General features: G+C 36.6%; 1 protein-coding gene across 1 annotated transcript in view; it reads left to right on the top strand.

The window, feature by feature from the left end:
• CDK19 (cyclin dependent kinase 19) overlaps positions 1-18,177 on the top strand; it is a 128,031-nt gene that overhangs the window by 73,877 nt on the left and 35,977 nt on the right. The window contains exon 5 of the mRNA XM_034060622.1: positions 17,165-17,222. Within this exon, the coding sequence (XP_033916513.1) occupies positions 17,165-17,222 (58 nt within the window). The remainder of the gene's footprint in view (positions 1-17,164; positions 17,223-18,177) is intronic.

Genomic DNA, 18,177 nt, shown 5'->3' with positions numbered 1-18,177 from the left:
CCCACAGTGTCAGTCTTAAATGCATGCTGTTCTCTGTATACCAAACTCAGTACTAACAGAATTTCTTTAACTGTTCTTTCTTGTCTCTGTTGTTCTTCTGCCCTGTGGAAGCTAAAGCCCATGTGAATACATAACTGTCATTTTGACAGACGTCCGTTCCACTTTGTTCAGCACCTCAGTGGTGTTAGAGCACAACTTGCTATTACCTTCTGTTTTCCTTTCAGTGGCATGTAGAAGCACTTGCCCAGCAGTTCAGTAACTTCCTTGTGTTGTTTTGTAAAGTAGTAAAAAACAGTGTGGAAAATCTTTTATTCTATTTAAGTAAGCTGATGCCATCTGAAAAAAAAGGTTTTTATATTGGGATTATGGATTTGCATTCTCAAACAACCCCTTCTTCCCACCTTCAGGCTAGTCCCCCTCTGTGATGCTTTGATTCTTTCTGCTATAATAAACTTTGAATATGAATTTTGGTTGAGTTTGTATCATTTCTATGTTTTTTATGTTGAAGAAGGAGGGAGGTGATGGGGGAGACACAGACAAAAACCCACCGAAAACCCAAACACCATTCCCTTCCTCCCTCCCTTCCCCCTTAAAATAGTAATAAAAATGAAGTAAGATGGTATTAAAAGTTTCTGCTTGCTTATTCTGCTAGCTTAAATGTTGAGCCCAAGTAGTTCCATAGACAATATTTTTCATTCCTGAAATTCCCCTTGGAATGGGGGATTTTCAGCTACTCAAGCCATTTTGTTTCACACTGTACTTGCTGCCAAAGAGTGGGGTTTTCGCAAATGTCTTCTGTTCTACATTTTTCTTTAATCCATGGAACATGCTTGTACATTTTTACTTTGATTTGCCTTTCATATAGTTACTTTTGATCTAACAGTTGTAGATGATGATTGTTGGAATTGTGAATTAAGTGCAAACGCCAGTAGGTTACATTTTAATGAGCTGATACTGACATCTAATGCTATCAAAGTAATTTTTGTGGCTGTTGAACTGTATGATTAGCTCTTTGCCAGCTCATCTGAAACCAGGTTTCTTGAATAGGGTGTTAACTTTGGTTTTGCTTCTTGAAATTCAGGATGTGAATTCCACTCTCAGCCCTAAAATGGATTTCTTGTTAAGTAAATATTAATTTGGATTCTCGATAGTTAAACCCAAAAGAATTGCAGACCCATCTAGGTATTTGATACTCTGTGTGCTTGAAATTCTGGTTATCTGGATAGTTTAATTATTTTGCAGTAGCTTTTTACTAATTTTACTGTCAGCAAATGCATATGCTGTGGCTGGTTGACTGCCGCTGTCTGCTAGGATGCAGGATTTACTTGGAAGCTTATTTCTTGATGCTGTCTCCTTGCTTTGGTAGGAAGCTGCTGTTCTTTGGTGCAAGCTTGTGTAGAGGGATGGGAAGGACTTGCAGTAGCATTGAACATTTTAGGGGACCTAAAAGTCATCTTTTCTGTGTGACATAAAAATACGCGAGTGTATATTGCAAGTGGAGTGTTAAGTTTGGGGAAAAAATGTTAAACAAATTGAGCTGTTTTCTATTTTATCTTATTTTAAAGCTGTTTCACCACCTGCAGTGTTTAAGTTGCAATGCTTATTGCATTCCTATCTATAGGGTTATATATCCATTTATGATCTGTAGTTAACTGAAGTGCTGATCCCACAGTTCTGCTCACTTACGACTTTTTGCTTCACTGGAAAAGTTCTTGGTGCTAATCTCTCTCTTCAGGATGGTATACATGAGAACACTCAGCAACGTCTGCATTAACTGTTGAAATAGATTAACTAAATAATGTTCAATTTATCTGTATCTATCCTGAGTTGTCTGAAAACTGAGTTGTGCCCGTGTGAAGTGATGCTCTCTCAGACTGTCCAGCTCTCTACTGAACTGGAGGTGGTGCTGGGTACCACACAGTCACTGATTCACATGTGCTCCTCCACTGCAGCTGTCCCAGCCCATGGTCCCAATGCTAACTTTTGCCCTTGACAAAGGAATATTTATTCTTGCTGAGGTGCTGCAGTGGACTGGAGGGCCGCAGCAGAGGAGTATGTTCACTGCAACAGTCTGCTGTCTGGGTGATTATCTCCAGCAAAGAGACAGTGTGGACTGCTAGAGGCAGTAACGTCTGAAACTATACAGCTGCTTTTCTTGATGCACACAACTTGGAACCCTTCTTCAGTATTTAGGTAGTTTTAATTCAATTTAGTAGAAAAACTTAAACTGAAGTGGAGGGTATGGCTACATGAACAAGTTACAGCAAGGCAGTCTAGGGTGTGGATTTACTCTGCATTAGCTCTCTGTAGTAACTGCTCACCTGCATGTTTTTATCCTGCAGAAAATGTGTAGTCCTTTGATATCTCTCTCCTTAATGAGAGTAAGATAAATTACCAAATGTACCATCATTAAAACTGGACAGTTACTGCCTTAATTTCTAAGCGCCTTACATTGTTTCTGAGGATGATTTAATGAAAATGCTGGTAACCAAAATGTCAAAATAATAATGACTGTATATTTGTCTTTTGTGATTGTTTTTCTAACTGGTACCCATATGTTGAGCTTGTAGAACAATTCATCCTTTTGGGTACAGTCCTCCTACAGTGCAAGTCTAGTTTAGTCTTTAGTATGCAAGCACCACTTTAGTCTTACAAAAAATTGTGTTCAGAATTTGGGGGTGGTGTGTGTTAGTATCCCTTTTCATCTTATTAAATCAAATTTAAAGTTGTCAATGAGTTCATAGCTTTTGGATTTTTAACGGTGGTGTCATTACAGCTATTAAATCTGTTAATGCTATTATTGCCTCTAATAAGGCTTCCCTAGACTTTTTTATCCTAGTCCTAAGTTTGTAATGTGACTATTTTCAGAATGGATATTGCAAACTATAGAGAAGAATTTCAGCTGATTGGCATAGCATATACAAAACATGGGACAGTGTAACAGGGTGTGGAAAGTGCTCTGGTAGTGGTTTCTGAAAGCTATGGGTTTTCTCAAAGGCATTTTGTTGCACAGAAGGCTTTTCAGAAGTCATAATCTGGCTTTGAGGAGCAGGAGTTGAGTGCCTAGCCTGTATATGCAGTTTGAAAAAAAGAAACTAAAAATTCCCACAGGGAGTTTTATTTGCATTTGAAGCACTTGATGTTTTGTGAGAATGTCCACGGACTCATTGGCAGCATCAACACTGAGGTAAATTGTAAACCTTGAGCGCTAAAATCATAGATGTTTTTCCTTGTAAACTGGGGCAAATTTTCTGTAGTAAGGACAATAATGTCTTTCTTTCAAAAGTGTACTGTGTGTTTGGAGTTGTTTAATATAAAAAAAAAGCCAAACCAAATCAAAACAAAACACCCCCAAAAATTAGGGCAGCTTGACCTGCCGCACTTTAACATGCTTATGTTTTTGGCGTGAATCACAGAACGTTTCTCATGTGTTTGGCGGTATCTCACAGCCTCTGCATGTCTATGCAGGTTGGGTTGAATTTTTTAAAAGGGCATAATTGTTGAATGGAAAAATATTATAATTAGTTCTGAACTATTTCAGATTTTGTTTTCGGCACGTAGGGCCTTCTTCACAACTCTTCTTCTCTGTTTTCTTTCTTGACACAAATCTTTCATTTGCTTCCAGCTTCCTGCTCCTCTGCCCACGTTCCTGTATCTGTTGATCTGCCTTTTCCCACCTCTAACATTACTCATATAACCTTGACTCAGCTTTGACTTTCCTGAAATACTCCTCTTTCTTCATCTTCGCAGCCTTAATTACTGATCCTCCTTTTGGTCTTTGCAACTTCACGCTCCACAGTGGCTGGTACAGGTACAATGTTTCATACCTTGACCAACACAGGGGAGAAAGCTCACACATTCCAGGTGAAGTGACCCTCCTTTATTTTAGGCTGTTAAAAGTAGCCATCTCATTTAAAAACTTCATAGACTCATTAAAACTGAAGGGTCTCTAGATGCTGAAGTTGGCAACAGCCCCTGCTGTGGTGCCTCTGCCTCAGAAAAGATGTTGAGACCAGCTTTTCTGAGGCTTTTGCCTCCCAAAACAGATTATATGTACCAAATCTTCTTTGTCTATGCCTTCTACCTTATGACTTCCATTAGCAGCTTTAAGAATGAATAGTGTGATCATGTTCATGTGTTTTTAAGCTGCTAAAGTCTAAGGCATGTCTGTAGTTCTGACATGCCTTAGTCTATATCTAATTCTTGTACAGCATTTGGGGATTATCTGTTACAAAATAAAAAAGGTTTTTATCCATTTTGGCTTTGACAGGCTTTTTTTTTTTTCTTTTTAACAGTAACTTTTTGTCCTTACACTTCAAAAATATAAAAGCAAGAAACAACAAACATTTAAATTTGCCAGAAAAGTTTGTGTTATTTATATTATTAGAAGTTTATGTTTTGCTGACTACATAGGTGATCCCATATCATGATTAATTAACTTGCAGTTATTTTGCAAGGCAAGTTAGTAATGTGTCCAAAAATCTTCAAACACAGACTTCATTCTAGAATCATCCTCAATTGGCAACTGATTGAAAAAAGCTTTTAATAGTTGGTGCTGAAAACTGTAGGTATTCCAAGTCAATAACTAATTAACTCTTCCACATAGTATTAGATACAGTACAGCAACTTCAATGCTGTGTGTAAGAGGAGTCTTGGTACTTACTGTAGAACTACTGAAAAAGTGTTGCAATTAACCTGAGACATGAACAAATTAATAAGTAAATGATAATGTGTTAGGTTAAATTTTTCTAAGATGATTTAATGACTTTTTTGGTTTTGTGTTGCATATGTCACTTGGAAAGAGCCTAATGTTCAAAAGTAGTTAATGATCAGACTCCCACACCTTGTCTTAGGTTGGCCACCTAAAATATTTAAGTACCACCTGTTTATATTCTGCCAAGAGCTACTTTTTTGTTTGCAGTTACTTAATGAGGACAAGTAATAATAATACCTAATGTATTTGTCCATGAAAACATCTGTTAACATAATTGTCTTTTGATGCATTTTTATTAATTAGTAAAATAAAAATGAAGATACTAGCAATATACTGCAAACTTAAACATCTAGAATCTGAAATGCCATGTTGTAGCAGGACATTACACTAAGTATTGTAAAATAAATGCATTAAGTGTACTTAGTGAAAAAAGAAAATTCTTCTACACTTCTGAAGAAATTACTTGTTTCTTGTGTAAATTACTCTGGCCTGGTTGCCTTCATACATAGACAGAACAGAGGAAGCAATGTTTTCAGCTCTAAAGTGACAGTGTTGTGGAGTTAAGAATCTTTCTTAGTTGTGCCCATTATACTTTTTTATCAGAGTGTCTGCAGAATCTTTATTTTGAAATTTTGGAGGTGCTGGTTTGAAATGAGTGGCTGCAAAATGTTCTGCAGAAAGAAAGATGTTTCTGGATAGGGAAATTATGTTTTTCTGAGTGAAAACCTGGGAAGAGTAGAAGCAGTTATGGGTAGGGAAAAGTACTTCTTGTGCCCAAGATGGCAGGGTACCTAAAAACACAGCCTTTGCTTCCAATATGTCTTAGGCTGTATGGGTGACACTAAAACACAAATAACAAATGCCATTCTACAAAGTGAAACTGTTCAATGTTAACACAAAAAAAAAAAAATCAGTGTTTATTCAGCTGTGTAAATACTGTGGTATCTGAGAATTGAAAATATTCCTCTTTTCCAAGACAAGAAAACTTAACTGTCTTGAACTATACTATATACATGCAGCAGCTAAGTAACTTGGATAAATGCTTCAGACTCTTAAAAGATAATTTGTGGTCTCCATAACTTTTTAATTGTCGTATTAAATCTTAACTTTAAATAGCTTCTCTTTTCTTGAACCAAGTTCAGGTTTTTAATCCCTGTACTCAAAGCCAATTCTTCCCCTATTGCTCATATACCTTTCCCAGCCTCCATAAGCTATACCCATGGCTACAGACATTTGCCTTGTTCTCTGTCCCTTCTTCCTGCACCTCTTTTTATTTTTTTAATTTATTTTTTTTTTATTTTTTAATGGATTGGTCTCTGCCCAAAAGAATCTCTCTGTTTACTGTTCTCCAGTTTCTCTCCATCCTTGACAGCAAACCCCCGAGCCTCATCATTGCAGTTGCTGTTTCATCCCTACACAATATGCACTGCTCTGTGTTCACTCCTGTGTCCTGTTGCTGCACTGTCATCTCTCAGACTGGAACTTTCCAAAGCAAGAGCCGTTTATTCAGTACACTACCCATTGTGTCCTTTGTGTACAAGAAGGGTTGCATAAATGAACAGTAAAATGCTTGAATTGGGTTGTTGTGTAGGCGGTGTTCACTCATGTTTGGAATAGCAATATTCTAGACCTGTATCTTGCAGTTGTATATGGTTGTTAACAAAAGCACATTATGGATTGAGAATGTTTGTGCTTGCTCCTGCCTTATCTGTTAGAAAATTATTTTAAATTGTTGCTGCTTAAGCACAGTAACCTTTACTTTACCTGAAGAATTGTCTTAATGAGAAGGTTTCAAATTGCTTTCACATGCTGATAATTCTGAATTATTGTTGATTTAAGCATTATGTCTTCAGTTCTTCAGTCAGATCTAGACCATATAGACCTTTATTGTCAGCCTGAGCTTTTGCTGCAGGGAAGATTGGAGCTTATACTACGGAAGGAATACCATAAAAATTTGAATGCTAGGTGAACATTCAGACTCATTTTCATAGTATTTACTTATAAAATAACCAGAAAGGGAATGCAGCATTCTTCTAAATTTTATAGAGGGTGCATACATTAAAAATACTTTTTATTGAGAAACATTATAAAATCATAATGTGAAAACATGCAGATGTGCTGCTTAATATCTCAGTCTCTTTTGTGTGTAGGAGTATCTGAAACTGGCAGGTAATGTATAAATCTCAGGCTTCAGAAAACAAGTAGAAATCTTGTAACTTGTAAGTCTATCTGTAGACATTTAGTTCCCTTGGCCTAACTTTTTCTTCTACATGAAAATAGCCCAAAAAGACTGAAGAGGATCATCGTACTTTAGTTGTCTTTCGCTAACATTGTAATATTAAAGTCAAATACTGAAGACTGGTATAACAGCTTACCCAGAAATATTTTGCTGTGTCTCTTGTTGAAAGGTTCACCACCCCATAAAATCTCATTAGTGCCTTTTGATCTAAAGGAACCATTGCAGCCCAGCCATGACGGAGCACCTTGAGCACAAGAGCAAACTGTTGGTGCAGGGGCAGAGCATACCAGATACCCAGGAGGCCTGTTTTGTGGGGCACAGTTGTGATGCTGCAGGTTGCGTGATGCTAGACAGGTCTCGAGATGGTGTGGGTGTTCTGCTCTCCTCTAAGTTCTGGTTAATGTTGTGAAACAGTTGCACTCCTAAACAACTGAAAATGAAGTTGTAGCCACAATTGTGGCATGCCCTAGGCACAACACAATTACTCTGTAGCTGCTTGTTCAGATGGAGACACCCCGAGAAAACCTCAAGGGGGAAACTAGGAGAATCCATTTTCTTCAACTTTGTAAGACTGGGTCTAAAATACAACTGTTGCTGAGAACCTGGCCATTGGTGCTCGGCTCCCTAAAAATTAGCTTCTGAGTGGGCCTCAGGATTCCCCAGAAGTTGGAAAACTGAGAAGTGAGGGATTAGCTTCAGCGTGAACTCACTGAGAGATGGAGAGAGATGTAATCCAGTGCCTGAGGCGAACACAGTGGTGTTGAATTAGGGAAAGAGTTTCTATTAGGATGGATTTTAAAGGGTATGTTTTGCTTATCTTTGTTTGTAATGAACATGTCAGCTGAGCAGTGGTACTTTGTCCATCTGTCTGCTTTGCATTTCATAGATGGTTTTTAGCACAGCAAGCCATGTGAGATTGTGCTGCCCCAACTGATACGTTAGTAAGTTGTTTGGAACATGGTAGCTGGATGGTGAGTTTAAGATCTTACAGTCCAGTGGACTGTTAAATCCCCATTAGTATTGCTGTAGCTGTGAAGGCTTATATTAGGGTTATAAAATTTCTTCCTGAAGTCTGAAAACTGATCTGCTGGACAAATCATGATGAAAAAGGGAAATTTAATTTAGCCCTACAGATACTGGAAGCTGAGCGCCTGCTTCAAGGAGATACTCTGAGAAAGACTATAGAAAGATTTGGGTTACATTGTAAATCACCATTCTAGATTATTTCCACACAAAGGAAAAGTTGTTGCTATGGTATAACAGGCATTTAAACTCCTCATATAGGGTCAGATTTTTTAGTTTAAATTAGACTCCACATTAAAGGAGGAGGGGAGAAGACACAGGATCTCACCCTTTTTTCCTTGAGATTGTAAGCATAGAAAACCAGCACATATTAGAAGTGGGTAAAAAAATGTAGCTTGATACTACAAAGTAATGTGTGTAGTAAACTGACATGAGCTAATTAAACTATATGAAATATTATTAGATGCAAACATTTAACTGCTAAAATCCTGAAAAACTTAATGTATTTATTGCTTTTCTAAGTCTTGCCAAAAGTTTATACCCTAAAATAATAAAAGAAACTGCTCTGTAGCTCTGAGTCCCTTCAGCTAAATACCATGTCCATTTGCAGACAAAAAGGGACTTGTAAGAGCCAGTCACCATGGAACTAGTCTCTCTAGGTAACCATGATACCTTTTTCTTATTCTTTTCCCCCTCTGAAATTTACATTAAAGGACTTCCAGTATTTCAACCTAATTCAGTCAATCTTAGCTATCCAAGCAGAAGCTAGTGTGTAATGAAAATGAGTTACATTTATATCTGTTCATTTGGTATTATGTTATTTACTGCAGTCAGGAAAGCTTTGTTAATTCTTTGACTCTACCAGACTCTCAGGGGAATGGAGGTATTAGAGTTTTACTGCCAAAGATACTTTGTGAAAGGCAATTAACAAAATGGTTTATGACAGTGTCAGCAGTCTCACTTTCAGTCATTTGTCCTTTGATTGGATAGAGGCTTCATCCTCCTATCTTAATAACCCTACTAAGCCAAAAGGAGTAGTCAGTATATTGTGTAAAACAAATACCAGGATTTGGTAGTGGTGGAATTTAGTGCTGCAACTGAAAGAATTACCAGATACAGCAATTGCAATATCTAACTTTCATGCTGCTGTAACAGAAAGTAATATAGAGTTCCAACAGCTGGATCAGGTGAGAATTGCATCATCTTGTTACCCCTTCTTTCAAATTCTAGTCTGAAGGTTAGTACAGTCATAGGCTTTCTTATGTTAGTGTTCTTTCAGACTTACTGTCTTTTTGCTCTTTCCTTTAAAAAGGTGAAGAAAGTGATAGTGTTTGTAATGTTTCACATGTGGAAATATATTCTCAGTTTACTTGCCTTCCAGTAGTTATTCTGAGTAAAGACCATGTATGATGAATATCTAATAAGGACTCAATGGAAGAGATGCATAGACTTGGCTTGACTGCAGTATCTTGGGGCATTCAGGATGTCACTTGAAGCCCCAACAGAGTTTGACTGTACTTTTATGGAATTAAATTTATTTATCCACTTCCTTGTCGTAATACATTAAAAAGCAGAACATTCTTCCAAATTATTTTTGAGGTGAGTCTTTGTTCTGTTCCTGTATATCATGGGCCTGCACATCTGCACTGCTTAGAAATGGAGTAGCAGAGGTTGAGCAGTCTGTTCTATCCTGTGCTATATTTGATGATCCCAAAGAGCTCAGGCAGGGTCTAAAGACAAGGCCCTAGATAATTGCTGAGTAGCTTCATGGGTATTTTGCTGGAGTGTCTACTGTAATGTGTTAAAAATCCCAGGGGTAATATGAATTTACTGTATTAAACATTTGCTTCATGACATTTCATTTTTCATTGATAATTTATGATAATATTTTTCTCTTTGTTTCTGCTTTTCCCCTTCTTTGTCCTTCTCAAGGCTACATGTAACATTTAAAGTTCAAGTATGCTATTGCAGCACTAGTACCAACAGAATGCTTTGGATAATGTTGCATAGCAACATGAAATTTAATTTGTGTCAATGTTTTGGCATTCTCCTAATTGAGGGTTTTTCATTCTTTTTCACTTGAACTGCATTGTCACTGACTTGGGTACACTAGGACATTGTGAAGATTGTTATAATAGAAGCAATGCCCAGGATGCAAAGTTGTCTGCAGTTTTCATTTTTGTCTTGTAGTAATTTAATGCTCTGTCAGCCTTAAGAAGGGTGGAAGACATGGCGTGTGAAAGGATTGTTTCGTTTCTGAGCTTTTAACGTAACCCAGACTTATATTCTCCTCTTGTGATTACTTTTACTTCATATTCCCCTTGTGTTTGCAGTCAATTTTCCAGCGACATTACTACAACTATATTATCAATTGATTAACCAGGGAATAGCATTTGGTGAATAGTCTTTTCCTGTTTCAACAACAATCAAACACCTTGAGTTTGTAAATTAAATCTGTTTTCTAGCAATTGCCTTAGAAACTATTGTTTCAAATTGCTTTTGGAGCAGAGTATTCTTACAAGGAACATGGATATTTTGGCCACTTCTGAGGTGTGCCTGGATAGGATTGAGGGGAGTGAATGTAAAGAATTTGTCAGTTGAGGTATATACTTAATTACCTCTCAAGAGAACGTCTAACCTATGAAAAATGAAGTAAACTAGAGAAATTAATATTCTATCTCACCGCTGACTTCATTATTGTAAGGAGGTTATATAAGAGAATAACTGAAGTCAAGACACCTTGAACAGAATGTACTGGGCAGTTGTGTGTGTGGTTATATGTAACTTAGTTAACATGAAGGCAGAGGAAGGAGGAAGGGTCTCTCCCATGGTGAAATATGTTTGTTCTAGACTCTGAACTTCTAGGCTGATGCTGTCATCTCAAATATGTGTTTCCAGTGTTAGGCATATAGCTATGTACCTGTTCAGCCAAAGGTGCAATACAAACACAACAGGGTGACAGAGATATTTTTGTGTGCATAAGCTGTACTGCCACTGCACTTGACAGCAAGCAGTGTTTCCAGAGTGGACTTTAACTGCCTCCCGGGGGCTGTAGAGAAGATGAGGTGTGCAGAGAGAGGGGGGGAACACAGAGTTCAACAAGAGACATTTTATTAGGTGATGGGAAACTTATTTTTCACCAGCCAGTGCCAGGAAATGCCCACCAGGAAGGCTGAGGAGCTGCTGTGAAGAATTACAGCTCCCTTGGTTATGACACTCGGCAACCTGATGCAGCTTCAAAGTTGGCTCTGACTTTGAAGTTGGCCCTGTTACGAGCAGGGTTGTCATGAGATGACCTCCAGATGTCCTGTCCACCCCAAAGCATTGTATGATTTTGTCTGATCTTCCAGGTAAATATCCAGATTCATGGGCTGTTTAAAATCAGTCTGTAATGAAGCCTGCATAGTCACATTTTTGCTGTTGTTGTAGGCTAGGTGACCTTAAGTTTATTTCAGGAACCTTTTTTAAATGCGTGCAGATCTGTGGGTGCACTATGGACATAGTTTTAGTATTTCTGCATTCTTTTACTTTTGCTTTTTTGTGCAGAGAAATGTTTTATAAAAATACATACACATGAAAGATTCCTTTGGTATGAAAACAATACATTTCCCCTCGCAACATGTAATGGATACAACCAAGGAATGCGTTTAACCAAAATCTTAATCTGAGGCATTCCAAAGAAATATTTTGGATATTTTACATGCAGTTTGTTCCAACTTCTAGCTAGTCATAGTTTTTACCATCAGTCTCAGAGATTGAGGTAAATTCTGTACTTCCAGTTGCTGTTAGAGTTTTTGTTATCTGGAATTACTATTTTGACTGTATAATTTCAGCAGCTATGAAATATGAGTCTGTAAAGTAATCTGACAGCATGTTTTATGATTGAATATCCAGTTTCTAGCTCTCAGAACTATGCAAAAGATTTTTTTTCCCCTCTCAAATAGTGGCACATGCATCCATGTCTCTGTCAGTTCTGTGTGTGCTTCACTTTGAAATTATAAGAAGAATGGAGCTAAAACTAAATGTTACCGTATATATATTATTATCATATTAATAACTATATTTAAAGGCATTCATTTTCTTCATGCTATGAGTACATTTTCGATTGTTTTTCTTGTCACTAATGTTCCTCTAATGATAATCAAGTACATTTTTGAAACTTTTTTAAGATAACAGCCTGGTGAGAGCTGTAAAATTTTATGTGTACACATTTGTTTGTATTTTCATTTTTTTATTGCATAGTAACTTTTGGACTGATATTTTGGTTTTAATTTACCTATAAAGGCCTTCTGTGGCACTCTTTGCTTTCTGTGTTGTCATATATTTACTTAATGTGTTTGCTTTTCATTTTTTCCCCCTCCTTTTTAGATATAAACAAGTTTTGAGTTCAGTTAAATAATATACCACTTCAAAGCATTTTGCATTCTGTGTGATTTTGCTGCCTTTTTAGTTCATGCAGCTTTATATTTGGCCTTTCTCAATTTGATAATATCTGTAGAAACATTACTGATTTGAATGTAATGATAAGTATCTTGATGGGCTTTGTTAATGACACTGCTTTGCAAGGTCAATCATATCAACAGAGCAGAGAAACAGTGGAAGTAAACTGTATGGATTACGAGGGTATGCAAAAAATATAATGGGATAGGTGGAATTTTTTGAAAATTAAGGATAACAACTGACAAAACAAGTTGGAAGTGATTGTGTAATCAGAGCAGTGAGTCTTAATATGAGTTTGCAGTGTGTATGGCTAACAATTTTTCTGTATGTATTTCAATATATGTAAGGTAATTAAAATTCAAATTATAATGATTTGGAGGTTTGCAGTGCATAATATAATCTTTTAAGAACCATTTATTTTTTAAACCCTACATAAATTAGATCAGCTGCTATCCAAAAGCATTGGTGCCATTGTGCCACTATACTGATCTCAAGACAATTTTGTTAAAACCTGTTTTTTTACAAAAACAGTTTGAACAGTGTTGAAGTAAGGCAGGGAAGTTCCTACATTTCCTTGCAGGTGAGAAGAACAAAAGTTTTGTTTGCAGATTTCTGGGAACAATCTGCAGCTCTCTCCTAATCCTGAACCTGAGGGCTCAGTGGTCTTTTGAGTAGTGTCTGTGGAGTAGAACACTGTCCTCTCACTTAGGACCTTTGTCATTTTGTGAAGCACTGTGCTAAAAGCTAAGATAAAATCACCACTGCTCTTGTTTTGACTTGTGAGATGAGAAGTATGTTTATGTACCAACACTGTGCTGTTTACAATTGCTTTTTTGAAATAATTGAGACTTGAAAAGACCTCATCACAAGCCAGTTTCTTTAATTGTGGTGGGAGCTTTTATCTGGAAGACTTTCAATCTCTTTTACAATAGAAGCCTCCTAATTTCAGATTATTCTTTGTCCACTGATACATTCCAAAAGGGAAACACATTTGTTTGGATATAAACAATAAAGAATGGTGTATGAAAAGTGGTATGTCCCTATGGACGTTTTCTCACAGGATTGTAATTCTGCACCAAATCTCTGAAGAATTGTGTCACCACTGTACTTAAGGAGATAACAACAATAACCATTAAAACTAAAGTATTGCCATCTATTGTTAGGCTGGTTTTCCTGGTTTGATCCATTATGCTCTTTCAAGACCATAAATGGTTTCTTTTCCTTCAGCATTTCTTCAAATATACTGCCTAAATATTTAAATAGGCAGCATATTGATTAAGATAACAGGGATGTCTGTATGAGTCCCATTCATTACAATTATTTATGAAAACATACTTCTTAGCCCAACATTTTGATTTCTCTCCCACCAAGATCTGTTAATTGCTTTATTCCCACTTTCTGCTCATATAGGAAAATAAATACTATTATCCATGCATATTATTTGTAAAGAAACCACTATCAACTATATCCCTTTTTGCAGATATTTCAGGTTTTTGCTCCAGTTGTTTGTTGCTATTTACCTTGCTCTTTTTGCAAATGTTCTTTAAACAGTACAGCCTCAACTGTATTTCTCAGCAGGGATTTGTCTCTTCATTTTTATAGCTGATCTTAAGCGTGAAGTTTCTAACTCTTACTGTTTCTGTTGTTTCTATAGTGACTAGATAGGTGAAGATGCAGCATCATCACTTTGCTTCACAAATGGTGTTTTGTGTTATCAGCAAAGGGGGAGTTTGAGGAAAACAGGCTATTAATTGGGATGTAACTGGTTCAGAAGTGTAATACTTGTTAAGTTACTTTTACCCTTTATTAAGGAGTTATTTAATGATTTTAAGCAGGGCATTGCAAACTTGAATAAAATTCTGTCCTCTCAGAGACAGATATGATTTACTCTAAGCATGTGTCAGGTTTTGGTCTCTTAGCTGCTTGGGCCTTCATGTTTTTTTCCTCCTAAAATCCCATTTTCTTCATCACATGAAGAGCAGTAGGATTTGTTTCAGGAGCTAGACAGGTGCTTATAACCTGCATGTAGCCTGAACATACATGCAGTGAAGGGCTTTTTAATTTATCAGATTCCCACTTTTTAAATCTGATTTTTGCAGCTGTATAGTAACTGTATTATACTAGACTGTAGTTTTATAGTAGACTATTAAGTGTTGATCTCAGAGTAAATGTTTTGATACTGAAACTACTATATATCCAGAAATTAGACTAACATGTTCTTCCTTCTCCAAAAAGCAGAAGTTGTTTGTATTCCCTTTAGCAGTTCTCTCTCTTACCTCATGATGGAAACCTTAACTGCCTCCTTCCCTGATGATTTCTTGTGCCAAATTAATCCCTCTGAAATAACCCAAGGTCTTTCCTCCATACCTGAGCACCTGAAGTTCTGCTACTCTGCCTTGGTGCCACATGTTCAGCCAAGCATTCCTGATCCATGAGGGTTTAGTTGCTCTCAGCCTGGCTTGTGTATCATGAGGATTCTGGGGGAGGTGAGGAGTTTTACTTTACAGTGTGTAACCTACTATTATGTAAAATAACCACACACAAAAAATACCAAAGTTTTAAGCTCCCCTGAAGCTGTTTATTTTTATTAAGTAAAAATTTATGGGTACACGAGGTGAATAATGTTTGTCTCATTTCAGAAGGATAGGTCCTATCAAGTTAGTGTTATTCCGGTTCAGTGTATATACAGTTGAAAATGCTTTCCTAACCAGAACAGCTCTGATTAGCAAGGGGAATTTGGAAGTTCTTACCTTTTTAGCAGCTGATAATCAAGTGGTTAATTTGCTCTCTTGGAAAATAAGAGTTCAGATGTTTTCTCCTTCTGACTTAAGGAACAAGTTTGAACCAAGACTTCTCACCTTGCAGGAAGCTGCCATGGTGCAAGCTGTTATTGAAATAACAGCCTGTGGATCGGTGAGGATCCTACAGGCATCAGTATGCCATCTATAATATGCCTGTCATCTCCATATTGGTGGTGGTATCTCAGGAGAAGCACTTGCTCTTTGGAAATAAGACCAAGTTTTCAATTGTTTCTGATTTTTATTCCTTCCCTGTTCCCTCTCTCTTTCCCTTGCCATGATTCTCTCGAAGGGAGAGATTCACAAGAGCTAATAAGCATGAAATCTGGTAAGTTTATAAAGCAGTGTGCTTCTCTGCTGGCTTTCGGAGCAGGGTTCTGATCCTCAGTGGATTATGTATTTAAATTTAAAATGGACCAACATCTCTTCAAAACATTCTGATGAAAAAATACATTTATGGACACATCCTTTTCTTTCCCCAGGTTCTAGTCTAGTGTGTCCACTGTGTGTATAGGGCCATTAAGCTGCTTATGGATTCACAGTGTCTTATTGAGGCTGAGGGAGCTGAGACTGTTCAGCCTCAAGAGGAGAAGGTTTAGAGAGGATCTTGTAAATGTGTATGGATACCTGATAAACAGGAGTAAAGAAAAAACTGAGCTGGTCTCTTCTCAGTGCTATCCAGTGACAGTTTGAGAGGCAATAGCTGTAAATCAGATGTATGAAGAAATCGTTTTTCACGGGTGGTCAAACACTCGGATGGTGTTGAGAATTATCCTGAGATTAAAAAAGGAATAAAAGAGGCAATGGCAAAGATGAGGAAAGAGAGGCTGTGGCTGGAGCCAGGGAAGAAACACTGTCTAGCACTGGGGGTGAGGTGGGAATGTTTTTTTTTTATTTTGTTGGTTTTCCTTTTAAAAAATGCTAAGGATTTGTAACTTTGAGCCAAATTAAGTTTGTGTGTCTTATTTCAGGTAAATAGTGGCAAGTGTTATGAACTTAGAAATTGAGATTATGATGGACATCTCTTCTAGGTTCTTGAACAACTCCTGCTCAAGCAGACCTCTTCAGGCATTAGTGATTTTAAATGTAATTAATGTTCAGATGAACCTTCCAAAAATTCTGCTTTTTCATTCAAATCACTTAATGTTTTCAAACTTGTTTACTTTTTTACAGCTGTTAACACAATAGGGGAAGAGGTTCCAAGGAATGACTATTGATGTCTGAGGGAACCTAGGTCCTAATTGCAGAACAATTGCTGTGATGTCATGTGCAGATTTTATATGGTGTTCACAAGAGGCTGCTTGTGAACAACTGCAGATTGCATAAAATGCCTATAAAGGTTTTGTTCTACTCTAAAGCTGCTGTCTACACTGTCAAAAGCTTCTGGTTGTAGCTGTCTGTACATACTTCTGTTTTAAATGAATTCTCATGGCATGAACTCAACTTACTTTGTGGAAAAAAGTACTTTTGCCAATGTGATTTTAATCAATCATATACCAAAGCCAAGCACAGCTCCAAAAATGTAGTTATATATGATGATAACAAAAGCAACTCTTATCTGTGCATTTGAATACCAAGATATGGCATAATTTTAAATATGTTATACGAGCAAAAGCAGTTCTTACCAGATCTCTGATGTGTAGCATGACTGTTATCCTGGTATAAAATTTTGCTGTTGAAGAAAATCTCCCCAGTGAATGTGGTAAAAATGGGAATGCAAACTTAGTTAAAGATTGTATTTCTTACTGTGAAATGTCAAAGCACTGTACTATTTTTCTAATTGTGAAATTGGTAACTAGGGATAAAAACTATATGTCATGAAAACATAAAGATACGGTAATTTTAGACTTCTAAGGTTAGTCATAGAAATGTTTTCATTATAGAATAAATGTATTCTTGAAGATAATCATCAAAGACTAGTGAACTAAATACCTGCTCTTTGTTTTCCAGAAACCAGCAAACATTCTGGTAATGGGTGAAGGTCCTGAAAGAGGAAGAGTCAAAATAGGTAAACATTTTGAAACAAATTCATTGCACAGCTAAGGAATTACTTAAAAATGCATCTTCAGTGTAAGATGGAAACAAATCTTTGTTGTTCTTGGAGCATATGTATGTACAATATCTAGTTCAATTTTAAGTGTTATTCATTGAGTTTACAGGCTTGAGAGACTCCAAACATAGATAAAAGATGAGATAAAAGCATCTGCAGCAAACAAGAAAGTAATAACCACATAGAACAATGGCTGTAGCCAGGGTTCTTTTCACTCCTGCTGTCATTAGTTAGTACAACTTTGTTATTTATATATTATATTTGTTCTTAATTATTTGTATATAAATAACATCAATGCATGTGTTTTTAGAGGTCCAAAGGTTTAATATGCAAAAGGCTATTTGGCATCAAGGTGGGAAAAGTGTGTAATTGTAATGGTCTTTATCCAAAATCTAATTACCTCTTTAGATCGTAAGCCTTAGTCATGTGGATGTGAAGTTTTTAATAAAGCATGTGGCAATCACAGAGAAAGTAACATACTGGAGCCTCTTTTCTATTAATTGACTTCTGTATTTTGAAAATATTCAGCTAATCATTTTTTATGCTTATGCTTTTATTAGTAAGGGTAACTGCAAGAAAATTATGCTTTGCATTTTATAACTTTGGAGACAAAGATTTAAGTGAAATTGTGTAAAAGATAATTTTCAGACTTGGATTAAAATGTGTGGTTTTGGATATAGACCCAAATTTGTATTTTCCTGTCTAGCATTTCTTAAGGTTACTTACAATGTTATTTCTAGAGGGAATTTTTGATTTATGTAAATTAAATCCTTACATTTAAAATACGCTTCTGCAACAGTGAACACTCACTGATTTCATTGGTTACAGTTAAAAACTTTTTCCTGCATCTGAAGGTTGTTCTCCCAAATTATGTCTCAGGTACACCTACAAAAAATAGTGCAAAATAATCTAC

This window comes from Melopsittacus undulatus, chromosome 3 (genome assembly GCF_012275295.1).
Source record: "Melopsittacus undulatus isolate bMelUnd1 chromosome 3, bMelUnd1.mat.Z, whole genome shotgun sequence".
Lineage (NCBI taxonomy): Eukaryota > Metazoa > Chordata > Aves > Psittaciformes > Psittaculidae > Melopsittacus > Melopsittacus undulatus.
Note: the sequence above shows the minus strand (reverse complement) of the source record. Positions and strands in the feature narration are given on the sequence as shown.